The sequence below is a fragment of the Thamnophis sirtalis genome, unplaced genomic scaffold, assembly GCF_051295495.1.
Source record: "Thamnophis sirtalis isolate CommonGarterSnake01/CBP01778 unplaced genomic scaffold, rThaSir2_p1.2 scaffold_5, whole genome shotgun sequence".
NCBI lineage: Eukaryota > Metazoa > Chordata > Lepidosauria > Squamata > Natricidae > Thamnophis > Thamnophis sirtalis.
This window is the reverse complement of record NW_028261385.1, coordinates 96,325,489-96,346,268: the sequence shown is the minus strand read 5'-3', so window position 1 is coordinate 96,346,268 and position 20,780 is coordinate 96,325,489. Positions and strand designations below refer to the sequence as shown.

The window sequence follows — 20,780 nt, the reverse complement described above, 5'->3', positions numbered from 1 at the left end:
TGACTCAACCTTCCAGCCTTTGGAAGTTGGTAAAATGAGGACCCAGATGGTTGGGGGCAATATGCTGACTCTGTAAACCACTTAGAGAGGGTTATAAAGCACTGTTCTGACCTAGGCTTCCTGAGACTGTAAAAATCACACACTTAGTCCCAAAAACCCTCTTTTTATTCAAACAGCTGTGAATTATGTTCATTCACAGCCTGTAATGAGTCACCAACAGTTTGTGAAGAGTCCGACTGAAGTCTGCCCCAGTCCTTCAGGGTAAGGCTGATAAGCACCCACCTTTATCTTCCTTGAAATGCTTCCAGAGACCTAACTGCCAATTAGTTTTGCAAGGCCAAATGGAACACAGAGTCAAAACAGAGCTTCAGAGTTTAAACTGACCAGACAAAGTTACTTCCTGCAAAGGCTCACACCCATTTTATCCTCTTTTATTTTTTATGGGAGGGGCCAATTATCTCCAAGCCTTACTCCCGAATCGCCCTTTTTGTCATACCTGTTCTCTGGCAGCTCTGCACATGTGTGCACTGGGAACAGTCTCCCCTTGTTCCTCTGCCTCACTGATGTCAGACTCCAGAGGCTCCGGAGGCAGTAGATGGCTCTGGCCCCCTCTCTGCCTCCAACACTGAGCCCTCATCTGAGCCTTCCCCAGACTCCAGGACTGGCCCATGTTCCCCCCTCCCCCAACCTCCTTACTGTCTGACTCTGCTGCCAGCTCTGCAGGCCACCGGTGTACCACAACAAGCATTGTGAAGCGGTACATAAGCCTAAATGCTATTGTTAAGTGCTATTGAAATTACCCAGCCCAAGTGCTGCCTTGACTTCATTATATTATGCCATCCTGTGGCCATGGGTGGTGAGGCTCAGAGCCAGATGGTGTTTCAAGCAGATACGTTTGCTATGATGAAATGGTCAGTTGACATTGTCACAGATGTTGGCACAAATTTTATGGTAGGAGTTGTAGTAAAACTGTTAGTACGTTGTGTTGTAATATTGTTATACTGTAATAATGTAATATCATTATATTGCAACAAAACCTGGTTATGTTCCCCAACTTGAGGTGCTGAATATGTCAAGGGTCCCATTTCCTGACTTTATTGTCAACTGGTATCACAGCTACTGTTATTTATTGTGGATGTTTTTATTGTTCATTGTTGTTTTTAAATGTTTTAGTGCTTTAGTTGCAATCTATTTTTTGAACTGTAAGCCACCCAGTGTCATTGATTTAGGTGGGCAGCTATAAACATAGAATAAAGAAATAAAGAAACACACACACACACACACACACACACCTTGGTGCCAGCTGTCTGTCCTGTACTATCATTAGATAAATAATTCAGGGGGAAAGTATAATTATTGTAACCATAAAGGAGAATAAAACAGAAAATTCAAAGACATTGTAACTGCATTGGAAAATGCCTTTATTGATGGAATGTTCATAATGCATTTTCAGAAAAATGTAATATATATATAGCATAGCACATATAGCATTCCCTAGATTCTCAAGGGGAAAAAACAGAAAATTGATGGCATAGTATCCCCCATCAGATCAAACCACAGAATATAATGAAGTGATTGAGTTAACAACATCTAATTATTTGATGGTGTTAATAGAATTCATTTTTAAAAAGACATTACGGTACATAAAGTTTTGTTCCAGGTTATATATCTAGCTGGAAAAATAATCACATAGCTATACTAATCCATTTGATCTGGGGAGAAGGAGGAATATAATCTCTCTTATTGCCATTGAAATTGTCAAATTCCCTATTTTGAAATTTGTCCAGAGAACAAAAAAAAGAGGCAAGCAGAAGTAAAATAGTAGTGGGAGTGCACAAAGAAGCATGTTGAAATATTGAGATGCACTCCAGTACTTGACATGATCTGGAAAGGGGTTGGGAATCATGGGAAGATGGACTATTTGCTACTCATTTTTTTTAATGATGCCACATCCTCTTTCACACATGTCTAGAGCAGAAAGTTCTGCCTTTGTGCTTAGAGTGTTATTTAACGTTTTTAAAAACAATGTAGGTTCAGGCACTTAGTATATAGTAACTGAAAGATGCTAGTTTGGAGAAAGCTAGTTTATAGCAATGGTTATGTAGAGTACTAAACTGGCCAGATATGTTGCTAAGGAATAAATGTGAAGCTAAGAAACTTTTTGTCATGAAATAAAAATTCCAGATTATTAAGATTTGACACTGGAATTAGATAATGCTGGATGTCTGATCTGAAAAATGCCCACATCTTTTGAAGAAATCATGTTTTATTTCTTAAACCCAAAATAAAAAGGGCTTTTTGCCACTTCTAGCCTGAATTGAAGAACTGCTGTCACCCATAGATCAGGGCACATTCAGAGGCTTACTAGCTGCAGTGTTCATGGGTATGTGGCTGTCTCCTCTCACAAGTGGTTGAGAGAGATTGTGAGGACTCTGCATGTTACCCATATCAAATTTTACAAGAGAGGTGGGTGGTTCCCGAAGCTCACTTGGTTCCATATTGATGTCCGCAGTTGGTTCTACAAATATGCCACTTGTACCAGCATCTGGCTGTCTGAAGCCAGAGGGAGTTGGGTACAATTCACCTGGAATCTCACTCAGTCCATCAGTGGCTGTGGGGAAGACCTTCTGGATGCCTGCTGCCGTGCCTTCGGGATTGGCCTGGCCCACTGGAAGAAATCCATCTTGACCGTCAGGAGGGGGTTCAGCTTGGCCTGAAGGGAACATAGCTCCTTGCATGCCAGGAACGAGAAGCCCAGTGAAAAACTGTGAAGGTGACTGCCAAGGCAAAAAGAAAATAAGAGAATATGCATCAAAATTTTTTAAAAGAACTCATGGAGCACTTTGGACATTATAGAGAAAGACGGAAGAGAAAAGAATGAAAAGAGAGAGAATGTAGAGTAGTATTTCTTGTTTTTAACACCTCCATAAAAATGCAAGGAATTCAGCATTCTGGAAAACAGAATGCCGGATTCCATAGCCTAACCATATTTTTAAATCCAAAAGTATCCTGAACCCTAGCCCCACTTCAATAAGATGATAATCTTATTGAAAACATTCTTCACTTAAAGGGCTTCTCAGTCTAAATGAAAATTCTCAAGACAGAGAATTGGCTGGACAAAGCAAGACCCTGAAAGATATGAAAGAAGTCTTGTTCATGTATAGTATTTTTAAATGGGCAGCCAAAGTTGCAGCAATTGTTTCTAGATTTACAGCCATCTATCTAAATTAGCTTCTGTAAAATTGTATACAAATCTGTATCATGTTTTGTCTTCCTGTTTTGTCACTTCAAACTGTAGTATAAACTCTAAAGCAGACCAAGAAGGAAGGGAGGGAGGGAGGGAGGGAGGGAGGGAGGGAAGAAAAAAAGGAAGGGAGGGAAGGAGAAAAAAGGAAGGAAGGAAGGCTTATTTTTTTTATTAACCCAACTGAAATATCCTGTGAATTGGTGAGACCCTTGGTCCCCTAATGGCATTTTGTCTGACCCTGTGAAGAAGGATTAGAAGCTGTAAATCTATCACACAGTGTGAATGGTTTGGAATTGGGCTTATGATGATTCTGAATGATCCCATGAAAATAGAAATATGTTAGTAAATTATTTACCATTTCCTCAGAGCTGAGCACTGCACCCTAGAACACCAATCAGAAAATGCGGGTTTGAGGGAGCAGAATGGAATAAATCAACATTAAAGGCATGGAGCAATGATTTCTAAAAGGTTTACAAAAATGATGATGATGATGATGATGATGATGATGATGATGATGATGATGATGATAATGCACAGTCTTATTACAATAGATACAGGGGTATCTATAGGTGTTCCAAAATCTACAGGATTATGGGCATGGAATAGTGATCCAAGCTCTACGCCTTTAATAATGGAGCCAAGCCCACCATCCTGCAGACCTTTTCACACACACAGACATCTCTTCAATAAGGCCTTTGTGATAGGCTAGGTCTGGAAACAGACACTACAAGAAATGCACAACTTTATCATCATCATCATCATCATCATCATCATTATTATTATTATTATTATTATTATTATTATTATTATTATTATTATTATATGAAATGTTAACAGGATATTGAAAGCCTGACAGTTTGTTTCTCCAGTTTTATACTAAACATAATCAAGACAGGGAAATCTGAATTTATTTCCTCATCACTTGCTATCTGTTCCACAAGCTCATATTTTTAAAAGGATTTTTCCTTCTCTGTACTTTTCCACATCCCCTTCTCATGGATGTTGTCTGGGGGAGAGCAATCTGTAGTTACACACAATCCTCCCACAGCCACATCCTAGAGAATATCCCAGCGTGAGTTAGGTTAAGATTTTTGGCCCTTTTGTTGGATTTTGCCTGATTCTGATTTTTTCTAAGAAAGCAATAGCAATAACACTAAGACCTATATATTGCTACACAGTGTTTTACAGCCCTCTCTAAGAAGTTTGCAGAGTCAGCTTATTGCCCCCAATAATCTGGGACTTCATTTTACCAACTTCAGAAGGATGGAAGGCTGAGTCAACCTTGGCCCAGTGAGCATTGAATCCTTGGCAGCCAGCAGAATTAGCCTGCAATACTACTGTCTCACCACTTTTTCCATTAAAAACCTTAAGCCCCTATCTTCCACAAAAAGGCCAATTATTTGCATAATTGAAAGACCCTCTAGAAGTGCTCTGTGGCCCAAATGCCTTTCCTAAAAGAACCTACATCCTCTTATTTTTTAATATAAAAATAATTGTTTTTGATAGTGCTAAATAGTTGTCACTGCTGTGATTTCATGAAATTAGTCCAAAGAGCACAAACATGTTAGTTCAATACTGCTTTGAAGTGGATTAGTGAAAGATATATAAATCCATTTCCTGTGAAACCAAGATATGAAATGGACTTCCACTTCAGTCAAGCCTATTAGCAACACTATTTAAGGTGCCCAAGTTCCTCATTTTTTAACGGAGTCCTGACCCTCCTGGAAGAAGATACCCTGCCAGATATGATCCTGAAGAAAAGAAGGCCATTGCATATTCTTCCCAAGTGTGTTTCACACATGATAGGAATCAGTGGTGGGTTCCTGCTGGTTTTACTACCGGTTCACAACATGTGCGCAACACGCTGAGCGTGCGTGCACTGTTCAATGTAGATTGTCATTCACGCATGTGCAGAACAATTTACAGTGAACTGCGCATGTGCAGTCACTAAAAACAACATGGTGGTGACATCAGTGGCGGTGAGGGAACTGGTTTGGGGGCATGGCAAGCCTGGGTCGCTGCCGGTTCTGCGACCCAGGCAAAAATGCCATTACTGGTTCACCGAACCGGGAGCAACCCACCTCTGGTAGGAATGTGGGAGAAAGTTGTTTGATACTAAGCTTGGCCACTGTTCCATTTCATTCAGTCCCATTAAGATTAAAAAAAAGTTGGTTGCTCCAGATGTTTCAGAAAGATTGCTTTCCTAGACCCACTTGCAGATGCTTAGAAATTGAGACCTTGGGCATGGCAAAGCACCAAATTGCAAGAATAGCTGGATAGCAGTGATCAGGATCACAATTTGATCCATTTTTCTTTCATTGGAAAAGGGTTGAATTACATGATCTTTAAGGGAAACAGATTTCACAATTTATTCAAGCCCACTTCAGGCTATGGACATTCCCAATAAAGGATTGAATAAGCACTGCTGTTCCAGCGAAAACAAACCAGACATCCACTTCAAAAAAAAAAGCAAAACTATTCATTATGCAAAAAAAAAAAGCCTGAAAATCTCAAACAGACTTTCTGTCTCACTTCTTACCTGTGGTCCCATCTGTGTAACTATAATTGGCAGCATCTGCAAGACAAGTAATAATAATTGCATGTATGTTATGCCTTTAGTTAACTACAGGTAAGACTGAAGAAGGAATTGGCTTTGGGGATAGTTTGTCTTTTATCTGTTCAGCTATTCAGTACTTGTAAAACATGCTTCTATTCTGACCTTGCAATCCTTTGGATCAGGGGTGGGTTTCTGCTGGTGTTACTGCCAGTTCAGTGCACGTGCATGCACAGTTGCCTATAAATAGGTCTGCGCATGCGCAGAACATTAAAAATGTCAAAAAAAAAACATGCCACAGCAACTGGGGAACTGGTTCAGGGGTGTGGCGAGCCTGCCGTCCTTACTGGTTCGGTGACCCAGTTGCAATTTCCACTACCAGTTCGCCCAAACCAGTACAAACCGTTAGCAACCCACCTCTGTTTTGGATCATTAGACAGCCTTTCTTTAGATTCACTTTTAAGTTACACTTTCCACAAACATATTTAAGTTGACAAAATCAATGTAGCCAGTATGACAATTCTGCTTGGACTTTCTTCCCATAATTCTCGTGTGAACCTCATTCTCTTGCACCTCAACTTTGTGTGAAGCAGCTGGTACTATTCTTCAGTGGTTGTACTGGGATGAAGCTTTCTCCAATCAGGTGCCCTCCAATTTGTTTGACTCCAATTCCTACCAGCTCCAACCATCCCTGGGGGAAAATGTGATGTTTTGCTTCTCATCCAAGAAGCTTCTTCAGCTCTGAAGAAGCTTCTTGGATGAGAAGCGAAATGTCTTCAGAAAAAAAAATAGAAAGTCCAGTTGCCTCCTGAAAAACCACCCTTGGGACATGCAGAGTAATAGTGTGTGAATATACACCACATATACAGATGATCACAGAAGCTGATTTAAGGGAATTAAGAAGTTATTTATGCTTACTATCCAATGTCTAAGTCTGGAAGGTAAGTATATTTGCTTCCTATGATTGCTTAGTTTCTAAAATGGAGAAAGATGAACAGTGGAAACAGATGAGGATATTAGCCAGCATGGATTCTTAGTTATAAAATACTTACTGCTTGCCCTGGCGGTAGCTGCTGTGGTACAGTCATTCCTCCACCAACTATAGGCAATGTTTGCATTGTGGATAATATTCCTAGGAGAGTAGAAAGCTGCATGGCAAATGGATTAGAACATGGTTAGAAAGAAATACAGAAAGAAAGAAAGAAAGCAGCTTCCTTTGCATTGGGTGACACGATTAAAATCTTCAACTAAAATATTTTTGTTTCTTTCTAGTGTCAAATATAGCGCAAAAAAGGACAACAGTTTTACCACCATCATCAGGGCTGCCGAGAGGATTATTAAGTGCTGGAACAAGACTAATATGGCCCCCCCTCACCTACACATGGACACATAAATCAATAATGTCATAATTGTACTGTAGTGAAGCCTAGAAGGCCCAAAACGGAGTGCAGGGGAGATGCGCAACCATAAAGGTTATGTCAAACAAGGTTGCAAGGCACTTTTGCTATGCACACAAAGTATAGAGTATGAAGTATATATCCAATATTTGGTTTTGTAAAAACTTAAAAAAAATTCCTCTTCATGGACCCCCTTTGAGCTCCATGGCCCTGGAACAATGTACCAGCTACACCCCCCTCTCCTCAGGCCTGACCATCATCCTGAGCAAGATGTGTAGGGCTTCCCACTCATGCATGATGTTTCAACTGTCAGGCAAAGTGTCAGGATTTTGGCACCAAAGTTAGCCCTTTGGCTATTCTGCAACTTCTGAAGACTTACATATTCTACCAACAAAACAAGGCAACATTCCTGTGATCTTCCAGATGTTATTAGATTCACATTCTAACCATCCCTGACAATAAATCCTGGAGGTTGGAGATGGGGGCTCTTGGGGTACAGCTGGGAAAAAACTGCTACTTGCATGAAAGCGTGGCTTAAGAGCCATTTAGTACTATTAGTACCCTTTAGTTGGGTACTAAATGGGAAACTACAAAAGCCCCCTCTCTGAATTCATTTATATTTTCTCATTTGGCTGGCTCATTTAAAAAGTCCTTTTTTTTGCCCTGGCAAGGCAATTATTTTAATCCACCTGGATCTTGGGAATGAATTCCAGTTGGGTTTCTAACATCATGGCTTCTCTTTTAACTACTTTTTTCAACTCCTGTGGAAATATATCACTTCCAGTGTTCTGCTTGCATTTTCATTATCATTGCCTTTGTTATATCAGAATCCCCCCCTTCTATGTTAACAGGATTTAATGATTGATTTTTCCCCTTATTATCATTCATCGATTGATTATATGCTATCAAGTCAATGTTGACGCTTAGCAACCACATCAATAGATCTTCTCCTGGAGGATTGGTCCCCAACCTGGTACTTCAGGCCTTTTAGAAGCATTATAATCTATTGTATTATTAAATTTTACATTATTAAAATTATTATGAAACCAAACCTTATAGATTCTAAAGTAATAGAACTGGAAGGATCTCGCATAAAAATTCATTCTGAATGCCACCTGAGATGCAGTTTTACAAATAGGGCATAACCACAAAGGCATCCTTTTGTCTTCTCTAAGAAGGCAAGAGGCTTAATGTGAGAAGAAATATCACATTGTTTCTTGCTTCTTTTGAATTTTATTTACTGTTTTTATGCTTTTGATATTTTATTGTACACCACACAGAGATGGGCGGTTCTTAAATATGATACCATAGATCAGACCTGCGTGCCAGATGCGTCATGCCCATGCCTGGTTTAGTGAAGGGGGGGGAGTCTGATACATCATGTGATGACGCATGACGATGTGAGTTTGACACCCCTACTGTAGAGAGGTGTTAGGTAGCTAAACAGAAAGACAAACAGACAGAATGTTTCTAGGCAGCTTGGTCCCAAACCTTTGCAAATAATAATCCTTTCAATTGTCTCTGAGAAGCAGTGCAGATACAAAACAGAATCATACATTCCACAGAGTGGAAATCCAATATTACTTGGATTTCCAAAGATGACAGTGGGGAAAATAGTTCCCTTATTCAAACCTCTCCTCTTTATTGAAAATCCATTACATGCTGCCTATAAGAAGGATCCTATTCAAAAAAAGACTCCACAGGTTGCACAATACATACTATCTGAGCTGTCATAAATGCTGAAGAGATTCTCCATCATTTTGTAGTAATTGCCATGCTCTGCAGTCACAATTGCTGGCTAAGTACTACTCAGAGCATCTACTGTTAGATATTGCTAAAGACTCTTCTCTGCTTGTGGCATTCAGTTTTTCTTCAAGAAGTGATCCCATCCTGATTTTCTGGCTGAGAGTTTTAGTTCTTTGATTTGCAGAAGCAGTAAAAAACCAGCAGCATCCTGCAATCTTCCAAAATGAATTTCTCTAGTAGGTGGATGCATGAAACTGGGTGAATTTAGAACCAGCCCTCTCAGACAAGTTTGGAGAATTTTGCTAATATTGAAAAGATAGAAAAACATTCTGATTTTTTAAAAAAAGATACTGAAAGCAGAATGCTCAGGAATTTTTACTTTCCTCTCCTCTCCTTTCCCTACCTCTACTTCTATCTCTACCTCTACCCTTCCCCTTCAGCTCACTCATGACAAACTTGATATAAAAAGTCTATATCATAGGGAACAGCAATGAAATCCACTTATCTTTGCTACCCGTTTGGTAGCAATATGAGCATGCGTGCGCAGAGCATGCCTGCAAAGGTAAGCAAACAGCAAGGGGAGGAATCCGCTTTGCCACGCAATTTATGTTAATATAAATTGCACGTCACAGCTGATCGTCAGAAAAACCAATTCATCCAAACCGGTAGCATTTTTTTTACTACCGGTTCAGGCGAATGGGTAGCATTTTTAGTACCGGTTTGGGTGAACCCATCTGAACTGGTAGCATTTAACCCCTGATGGAGAAGTAACATTCTCACGGAGAAATAAAAATGGCTGAACCATTGCCAAGAAAAACTATATGTAGGGCTATCAGATCTGGGTTACGCAAATCTATATGACCATTAGCAGCACAAATTTATTCTTTGCTGCCATCCAGTTTGTTGGGATCTTTGCAGCCCAGATCTGCTAGTTATCTGATCTGTAAAACAAAACATATACAATGGTACACTTGCTTAGTGCAGAAAATAACTTACATAATTCATATCTATCGGGAACACCTGATTCTGTGGTAGGCTGATGACAGGAAAGTTCTGTAATACAAAGAATGTATGGGTTTTTAAAACTGATTCTTGTGAGAGTTTTAATGCAATTCTGTGCATGGCTATTCAGTTCAATTGGAATTGCTTCTAGCAACCTGATCCTGAAGGCATAAAAAAAATAATTGCTAGATCTGGCATTAGTGCAACAGTTCTTCATACTTTGCACTTTAATGTTCAGGGACAGAGAGCATATCTGCAGAGTAATATCTGGGAAATGAATGAGAGATAGTTTTTCACAAAATGATTTTAATCCTTCATCATAATCAGACTGCTGAAAGTTAGCTGCCTACTAAGAAATATAATTATTTGCAGATCTTCTGCTTGAGCATACCATGCACATATACACTTAAGCTTGGAGGACAGCATCTTTTGATAGAAAATTATTTATAATATTTGTAGAATATTAATGGAAATTTTTTTAAACCCTTTGCCTTGTGATCAGCGGTGAAATCATCTGAAGTCTGCTACCGGTTTGGTAAATCTGCTACCGAGCAAGTGCTTTGTGCACACATGTGCAAAACACGTGCACTAAAAAAGGAACATTTTAAAGCCTTCCGAGTCTGCAAAGATAAGTAGAACAATGCGGGGGGGGGGAATCTTCTGTGCCACGCAATTTAGATTAGCTACAGAGTAGGAAATCCGACGATTCTAGCTAATCTAAATTGCATGTCACAGCTGATCATAGGAAATACCGGTTCGCTCGAACTGGTAGCATTTCACCCCTGCTTGTTGTGGCGAATAAAATATGAGGAATTGCCACTGATGTTACCATTCTTATATTCAGAGCCTCCCCTTTGTATAGCAGAAAGGGAGAAAACTGATACACTTGATCAGTTTTGTCAACTATTTTTAATCCAGTTCATTTTTCTGCTGTCAATTTAACAAAACTGATAGCAGTAAGAAGACAGAAGAAAGAAATCTTTAACTGTTTCCCTCAGCTTCCTTCTCTGGTGTAGGCAGCTGGGATCTCTCTATGCATTCAATACTCTAGTTGTTCCAGCTAATCTTTTTTTATTCAGACCAAAATCAATGGAAACTCTATGATGTGTGTGTGTGTGTCAAAGGTAACATGCACCTTTTGGGTGACATGCCTGCATTCACTAACACCTGACAGCAATTATTCTTGAAAGCATGCCCTATTCTTACACAATTTTCAGAGCCTGTAGGAGAATGGGGTGCGCCCCCATATAGCCTCTGGAGGCTCTGAAAATCATATGAAAATAGCCTGTGTTTTCCACAGTTTTTGGAGACTGCACAGGCCGTGGAAGATCATTCTCCAAAGCCCTTGAAGAATAAAGGCCTCATGCAACCCAGAGAAGGCTAGGGTAGGCCATAAAGGGCATGTCCACAGGAAAACAACACAGCCTGGAATAGTAAGCATTGCATTGCAGATGCTGGGCAAGGATTGTCCCTGAACCACAGGACAATTCTGCCTTGGGGAATGGTGTGAGGTGGTCTTTTTGAGTGGCAGTGGTGCTAGGGTTGAAGACAAGACTTCGGCATCTATATATGGTCCAGCCTCTACATTCCCACCAAATGCAGGGTGGCCTAGATTGGGAAAATTTAAAAAGAATGTTTCTCTTTTATTTGACAGGATCTATGTGACACACCAACAGAATCAAATTAGGCATTTTGGGGATTTTTCTCATGCCAAACCCCAAAGTTTCATTTATCAATGGTCAATGGAGTTCTGAATTCCTAGGTTTCAGTCCACTTCTAACTAAGAAGAGGATTTTAGTTGGATGGAGCCCAGATAGCAGCCAATGGATGCTGAGTTTTGGTTTTCTCTTTCAGTGCTATTCAAAAGATAATGAACTTTTTTTTTTTCAGCTTACCATATTTGGAGGCTGATTTCCTGGTAGGTTTGGATCTGGAACCAGCTTTGCTGGAGGCAGTACAGCTCTTTGCCGAGACTTCAATTTGAAAGGAATGAATACTTTTATTTGTTACATTTATACTTTGTCTTCAGCACCTAAAGAAATATGCATTGCACTTCCTTTTCTAGTTTTATCCCCTCATCAATAACCTTGTCAGGAAAGTTGGATTCAGAGATGGTGAAATTACTGATGGAAATTCCCAAAATTACCGATGGAAATTCCCAAAATTACCGATGGAAATTCTATGGCTAAAAGTGAATTAGATTTTTTTATATTAATTCCTGAACTTAATCCAACATCTTAACCACCATACCATGCTTGATTAGATACTGAAGTTTAATTTAAATTAATTGAAAGGCTTAGGGTAAGATTTTGTGATTATTTACATTCTAAAAGAAAAGAATCCTCTTAGAGAACAAAAAGCCTACTTCCATCCCAAAGTCCTGATTCTGACCTGTATTTTTAATTCTTATTAGAATTATACATTATAGCAACTGCCTTTGCCAACATGATTTCAAAGACTATTTCATTCTCTCTCTCTTAGTCTAAGACCACTAGTATCTTTGTACATAAGACTTTCAATATTCAACAAGATGTTCAGTTGTAAGAAACTCCAGGAATAGAGCATCTTACAAAGAATATTACCAAAATGCTACAAATGGTGTCAGTGGTTCAGTTTCAATGAAGTTAAAGGAAACAGCTCTTTCACTACACAACCCTCTGTCAGCCATAATTATATGAAGAGATTTATTAGTCAAGCTGGGGATTGATGCAAAATCCAAGGAAAAGAAAAAGGAAAGATAATGAGAAGCTCAGGTATTATATATAATATAATGCTGGTCTTGTTGTATTCGTGTCTTTTCCCATGTAAGATTGAAATTGTCGTGGCAACGTTTCGGAGAGGTCTTACTCGCCATCTTCAGACTGGTGTTTTTGGCTTAAAGTGTGGCCAGAGCTGCCGTCTTTCTATAAATCTTAGTGGAGGGTGGGGGGGGGTGGAGTGCTGGCTTTGTTTCAGTAAGTGGATTGATTGGAAGTGTGGCTGTATCATGATTGGGAGATTGTTTGTTTACCAGGGCTGGTTTTCAGATGTCTGGTAGGTGGGAGGTATCGTCACGTTTATTCATGTTGTGGGGGTGTTTCTCTATTTCGATAGCTTCCATAATTATTCTCTTGTTGAAGTGTTCAGTTTTGGAGATTAACCTGGTTCCTTCAAAATTAATTTCATGTCTTGTAGCTTTAAGGTGCTGGAAAAGGGAGGAAGTTTTTTCTTTTTTTTTTCTTACTGTGTTCTTCTGGACATCTGGAAACTAGCCCTGGTAAACAAACGAGCCCCACCCACCACCCAGGCTGTTACAACACAAAACAACAACAGACCCACAGCCAGCACCAATCAGCACCAATCTACCAATCATGATACAGCCACACGTCTAATTAATCCACTTACTGAAACAACGCCAGCACTCCACACCCACCCACCAAGATTTATAGAAAGACGGAAGCTCTGGCCACACTTTAAGCCAAAAACATCAACCTGAGGGGAGATATATATGTGTGTGTGTGTGTGTGTGTGTGTGTGTTCCAGCATAACTCTGGAACACCTCAAGCAATTTCAACCAAACTTGGTTAAAACAAATACTGTGGGGGTAAGATACCCTAACACCCCTTGGGATCTGTGTTCTGTTAAGATACAGCCTGTTGTGCCTTAAAATGGCTTCTACTGTACTGCCGTAAAATGGCTTCTATTGTACAGCGCAGTGGAGTTGCCATGGTAACAGTTTCCCAGGTGGCTCCCTCTGGTAAGGGGGAAAATCCAACATTAGAAATTATGTTTGATCTGGACATTTTCCAGAATACCCAGGCAACACCGGGTTATTGGCTAGCAGCATTATAAAAAAAATTATAACAACATTAAAGTAGTTCTCATGAGCACTAATTGCTACATCTTGAAGCAAGGATTAAACCCTAGGAATTTTCCTGATTAAATGGTAATAATGGACCACTCTCTTATTTATTTCAGAAACCCTCTGGATATGCAAGCATTTATGGCAAATAGAAAAGGGGGGGAGGGTGCATATTCCATGAATACTTTCAAAGAAAGTTTGCAGATTGAGACCGGGAAACACTACCCTCCCTGCTCCCAGTGAATTTCTCCCTTCGGCACAATAGAAAATGCTTGGGACTCAGAGGCATCATTTGCAACTGGAAAGTCCTTTGGCTTGGATGTCATCTCCATTTGCAAACAGCAGAGGGGGAGGAATTGAGAGAAGCTCAAAGGTAGTGCTGGCAAATGTAAACTACATTGTACGCAAGGAGGAATTGGCCTTTCTCAGGCTCCTCTGCCTCCAAGTGTTGTTCTATCATTTTTTCTCAGAACATTCTTGTTCCATTTGGAATCAGGATTTCCTTCTATGCATACTTTGCTACCTTAGATTCTAGGCCATAGGTGTCCAACCTTATCGACATTAAGACTTGTGGACTTCAACTCCCAGAATTCCCCAGACAGCCATGTGTCAGGGTTCCAAGTAACAACCCCAAATCAATCAAAACTCTGAGGCCAAGAGTTTCCTCAAAGCACAATTTTATTTGGAACGTCAATTTGACCCAGCTGGTGAAAACCTGACTCTGAAGGACCCAGAGTTTTCCCCACCCAAATCAAAACCCAAAATTGTTGCTCCCAGGTCACATGTCCATCACATGGTCCAATCAGGTTGCAATCCCAACTCCATTTTGTTCACGCCTCTCCAACACCTAGTAAAACGTCCTTGGCTCCCACGGGAAAGAATGTTAGTTTGGCTACACATCCCCCAGCTATCTCTACCTCCCCCCTAACATTCCCACAGCTCCATCCATCCTTGCTATGGCAGCCCTGAAGATGCTCCCAAAATGGTTTCAAGGCTGACACCATGCTGACTGGGAAATTCTGGAAGTTGAACTCCATAAGTTTTAAAGTTGCCAAGATTGGACATCCTATTCTAGGCTAAATCAATTGCCATTAGATTTGAGTTTTTTTTAAAAAATATTACCCAGCAAACATATCATAAGTTTATTTTCTTCAAGCCAGCAATAAGATTAATCAGTAGCTACTTGCCAATTTTATCTCATTTTTATTTATTTTAGGTATTGCTTTTATCCCATTGTTTCCTACTTCACTTTGGTTTTTTTAATGTTTACTTATTTTTATTTATTCAGAATATATTATTTGGCTTCATATCATAACATAGAATTGTTATTATTTTATAGCACTATATATCAGAACAATTGCAGCGCAAGACAGTTAAAATGTGACCTTTTTTTAACCAAGGTGTTTCCATTAAGAGAAATAAAAACGGCAGTACCTGAGCTTGCTGTGGAGTATTACCGATGGCTATATACCTTTGCAACAGGCGTAATATCTGGCAAATGAATCACAAATAGTTTTTCATACAATGATTTAATATTTCATCATAATCAGACCACTGTAGGTTAGCTGCCTGCTAAGATATATAATTATTTGCAGATTTTCTTGTGCTGGAGCTGTTTACTATGCACATATATACTTAACAGCTCCTTTTTATGGAAATTTATCTATTATGTTAGCAGAATAGTAGTGGGAAATTTTTTTCTTGACCTTCTCACTTTAGATAATTCTACAATAGAACACAGGCAGCATGATTTTAAAAACTTCTTATAGGACAATAGTTTTGATCATACAGAATTTTCAACAGTAATTATAACAAATAAATTAAATATTTTTTCCAGGACATGAAAAAAAAATCCTGAAGTTCTGCATATGCTTATTCTGGCTGCAGTTTTGCTCGCCAGCTGCTTACATTCCAGGAACAGCTATGGGATTAATGCTGGAAGTCTAAAATTACTCCATTGAACATATAAAGATTTACTTTTGAGTAAACATGCCAAAGACAGCACCGTACATCCGTCTTTCCCAATATGACACGTTCCACCTGTGTGGGCCCCTAATTCCAAAACCTTCCCAACCAAAATGCTCATTGCAATACTGATTTAATCGCATGCTTGGAAAGTTGCCGTTGACAACATCTGGAGATTGCCACCTTGGAGAAGGCTGATTTATAAGATTGCAGTCACAATTATTTCTTTTTTAACCTTTTCTCCCCTCTTGTCCTTCGGTGGATAGAATAGAGGGTTTCTTAAAAGAGAAAGGGTGGAAATAATGGAAAGTAATGCCATGTCTGGAGACAGCTCTGTCATAAGATAAATTGAACCAGTGAGTAGTGGCATGACTTTATAAGAATTGGTGGAGAATTGATTGGAGGTAGGAGGATTTGGTTCATAGGGCACTTATATTCATATGGTGTAAGTCCCATTGAAATAACTGTCTTGTTACACTGGTACATACTCCCTTCTAATGTACTTCAAGATTACCCCAACTTCTGAATGGATGACACGTTTGGGTAATTTGTGAGAAAGTTGATAAAAATTCTATGCAAATATTCTGCCTGAGGCACCAAATTGTCCTGGATTAGTTTTGGCCTTTTTGTGGCTACTCAAGAGCCAGGGCGGTACAGTAGTTAGAGTGCAGTGCTGCAGGCTACTTCTGCTGACTACCGGCTGCCTGCAATTTGGCAGTTCAAATCTCCCCAGACTCAAGGTGGACTCAGCCTTCCATCCTTCTGAGTTCAGAAAATGAGGAGCCAGGTTGTTTGGGGGCAGTAGGCTGACTCTGTAAATTGTTTAGAGAAGGCTATAAAGCACTGTGAAGTGGTATATAAGTCTAAATGCTATGGCTATTACGCCTCTGCCTTCTCCATGTCAGCAATACAGCTGCCTCCATTCCTGATTCATCTGCTTCAGATGGCGTATTGCAAAGAAAAGGGGAAGCAGGGAACCACAAAGAAGCAGTGGGGAAATTTTTTGGCAGAGCTTTACCAATTCATCTTGTAACTTTGGATCATTCTCTTGATTCCTCCAGTGCACTGATTTTACTCTGATTTGCGAGAAAAGGTGCCAGATCTGATGAGGGTCTCCATTACTCTTTTGTTTGGCCAATAACAAGAGATAAGGTGAGCCAAAGCAGGGAAGGTGGCTAAGGAAACTAACAGCTCAGAACCAAAGTAGAGGAACCTAGGCCTCATAATAATGTGTCAACATTTTCTAGATAATTAAACAATTCAGAACCTGCGATGATCATGCAAACACACACACTGCTTTTGCAACAAACAATCCTGCAGCCCCCCCTCCCCCACTGTCACCCCTACGTTATTTACTTCTTTGCTGCTGCTTGTAGCCAGAATCCCACCAATGTGGTTGATCTGAGGAGAAAGAACATAAATTCTAAATGAAGCATACCAATATGTCTTAATCTTATGCAATTTAGTCTCCACCTAAGTCATTATTCAAGCTAAGATTTGCTGCAGTAGCCTCTTACAAAGACTCCTTCTAACACTTCAGTGTTAGAAGCATGTTCTGTATCACCTAGGAGGAACAATACTACACCATTCTCACAGCTTTGTCCAAGGCTAGGGAGCTACAAAAATAAGATTTCCATTAACCACCCATAATGAATCAAAAACATAAGACTGACCCTCATTTACATTCTTTGAGTACAAAAAATTATGACATGCATTGTGTACCAGGCACTTTGTTATACCATACATATGAATATTCTGGGGAGTTATTTGCACACTCCCAGCGATATTAAGGTTGTATTGGTTGCCAGAGAAACATTAACATAACATATGATTCATTTCTCAATGAGTGTTCACTCCTTTTCTGGTGGCTCTTTAAAAGCACAGAGGTAAAAGAGAATCACAGAGTCTTAACTATTCACAGCTTTCCTCAACTGTTAAATTACCAACACATCACCAAAACATTTTAATGTAGTACTGAGAAATTCTCCTGGGATTTCCAACCCTAAGACAATCACCAGTTTGAAAGACACCAAAATTCATGGCTAGAGAGGCTCTTTGCTCTTACTATTTTTTAGATTATTTTCCTAGAATAGTGCTCAGGAAAGGCACTAAGGTGTAAATTGCTGTGAGCAATAAGATAATTTCCTAATCAATGTCCTTTCCTAGGCCATTCTCTATTTTCCTTTCATCCATTTGATCAGAGCAGCTGCTAAGAACCAAATCTGCTCCTCCTGGCCTCACTTTACATAGCCACAAAGATGGGGGACCTCTTGGAGGCCAACTTAAAGTGACCCTACAAAGCTTTAAACTTTTTTCTTTGAGAAAAGAAAATTGAGGGACACTGATTTAGTCCTACAAATATATAGAATAAAGAAAGTCAGGTCACCTGGGAGTTCAATTGAGTTTTGCTCAACTCCTGGTATCTTCAATGGACTCACATGTTTGATGTTTTCTCAGCATATGGATATTGTCTGCTATTGGTTTCTTTTATCACTAACCATTTTTTCTCCCTCTCTGTGTCTCTCCTTTTCTCTCTTTCCTTTTTACCATCTTTCTCCTTCACTCTTGTCTCCCCCTTGGTTATAGTTCTGCTTAACATTATGCATTTTATTTCTGTTCTAGTTCACACTTCTCTGTGTGTTTGTAATAGAATCAATGCTCAATATATAAATATGTTTGGTAACTTCCTTAAAGGATGTTAAATAAGTTTAAAGTCCTTCAAAAATTTTTTTTTCCAGTTTCTTAGGCTTGCTCCAGGGCCCTTAAAACATTAAAAGGAAAGATAGGGAGGCTCTGATTCAGTCTCTCTTTTTCCTCTCAACTTCTCTTTATTCCTCTCCCCCCCCTAACTTTATTTCAACAAAATAAAAACACATGAAGAAGTACAGTCCTAGAATACTGAAACTTGTTAGAACATAGAACAATTGGAAGGGGCCTCAGAGATCTTCTAGTCCACACTCCCTGCTCAAGCAGAAGACCCTAAACCATTTCAGACAAATTGTTGTCCACTCTCTTTTTGAAAGCCTCCAGTGATGGAACACCCACATCTTCTGAAGGTAATATATTATTTTTGTTCTCATTTTCAATTCAGCCAGCAGAATATTATATTACTTTCAATCTCTGAACATGTACATAAGCCCATGCACAGACATTGCACAAATAGTAGAGTATTATCGTTGTTTAGATATTTCTCAATGCACCAGACTTTTCACATGTGAAATCTAAGGGATCGAGTTGACTATAAGAGTGTGATTTTCTCATCTCTCCTTCAAAAGAGAAGGTGAGGGATTATTTTATACATTTTAACCCAAGTGGTTAAGATTGTTCCAAGCTGCCCAGAAGGCATATATATATATCCTGAAGACAAGCTATCTGAAAAACAAACTGAAAGAAACAATTGCAAACTTCCTCTTCCAAACATCATTTAAAAACCCCACAAAATCTTGACAAAGCTTAAAATTCAGCACATGCCTTGCTCCCAGTTCTCCTTCCTACAACAATGTAAAATAAAGACATCTGTAGTTCTCTCCCTAGGATGTGTGGAGAACAAATATACCCCAGAATAGCCTCAAGAAAACTGAAACTCTATTTAGAAATGTTTGTAATTGGACATTTTTACAGCTGTTAATCCATGAGATTTTGCTACCTAATGAGAATAGGTAAGATCAGATAAAGAACCAAATTACTTTATACAAATTAAAATCCCAAATTTTGAAAGATGGGGAAGGATTTGGTGCTGGTGCAATCTTAGATTTACAGAGAACAAGTCTTTTTGGCATCAGGGTGAAACTTGGCTCTATGCTTTATGAAGTACATAATACACTTTCAGCTTGCTAAGAAGGTACACCACCAAAAGAAACACATGCAAAATTTTAAAGATAACTTACTGGAATGGAGAATGTCAGCCCCAAAAGAGAAAGAAGTAAAATTATAATCTTCATATTTCAAGACGGTATCTGTATGAAGGAATCAGAAATTTGTTTTTATTTCCCTCTAGTATCTTATAAGCATCATTATTCACCATTATCAAACTTGACTCTTACCCCACAATTCTCTTCCAGATGTAAACAGAACAACAGGTTGGTGCCTAGAGTTTCGTTAAAGCTCTTCCCTCAGTAGCTGGAACCCTTCTGAATGGTATCTGTCCCCTCTTGCATGAATTTAAACTCCTATTCAGGTGGGTAGTCATCAGAGTAAAACCCACAGGTGATAATTTGTGTATCACGCAGTACCCAACATCTTATTATCAGTAAGTATCATTATGTCGCAGAATGTCTGTGGTCATGGAGGGATTTTTTTTTTTCCTTTCTGAGAAGAAATGGAATAATATATTGAATGGGCTAAAGAAAATCGAGCCCACTTTTTCAGGGTCAGAGTAGATGAACAATAGCATGATTTGTAGTCTAAAAGCATCTTGTGTATACCAGGTTCTCAGTCTAGATCAGAACGGTATAGAAGATCACAACTTAAAAATGGCCATCCACTTACTGTTTAGATACCCCGATGTCTGAGTTCCCCTGTACTGCATTTTTTTTTAAAAAAACCTATTTTTGAGCATCTAGTTTGGGCTCCAAAAGAGATCTTCTTGAGGTGGTTTCCAACTGAATCACAAACATGCTTCACAAACTATGTTTAAATCCAAAGTTCTCATGATGTTGTCTTTGCTTGCTTCGTCCCCAGTTTACAGTTGAAGGATCTTGAAATTCTCTTTAGCTGTTCCAGTTTTAAAGGAGAGCTTTTCCCCTTCTCCAGACACTGTTTTTGCTGTGGACATTAGAATCCTCCATCAACCATGTGACTGATGATGTGGTCATACCTTACTTCCACAGAAGCAGCTGCCCAAATAATGGTTGACAGGTTCTAATGTGCTTGTCAGTTCTTGGTGATCTTTTAAAAAATGTTTGGAGTTCTTCAGTTCTCTGACTGGAGAACTGAAGAAGCTTCTTGGATGAGAAGTGAAACATCTTCAAGGAAAAACAAAGTCCAGTTGCCATTTGAAAAAACACCTTAGGGAATCACCAGGTCTTA

At 39.3% G+C, this 20,780-nt stretch overlaps 1 protein-coding gene across 1 annotated transcript; it reads right to left on the bottom strand.

The window, feature by feature from the left end:
* Window positions 1–2,342: 2,342 nt before the first annotated feature.
* Window positions 2,343–19,693, bottom strand: AMTN (amelotin). Its single transcript, XM_014052023.2, has 9 exons — window positions 19,640–19,693; window positions 17,109–17,153; window positions 15,222–15,278; window positions 11,842–11,919; window positions 9,941–9,997; window positions 6,854–6,949; window positions 5,787–5,822; window positions 3,603–3,629; window positions 2,343–2,777 (listed from the first exon to the last, which is right to left on the bottom strand). Exons 1-9 carry the CDS (start codon window positions 19,691–19,693, stop codon window positions 2,343–2,345), a joined length of 885 nt encoding a protein of 294 aa, XP_013907498.2.
* Between the last annotated feature and the right edge of the window lie 1,087 nt (window positions 19,694–20,780).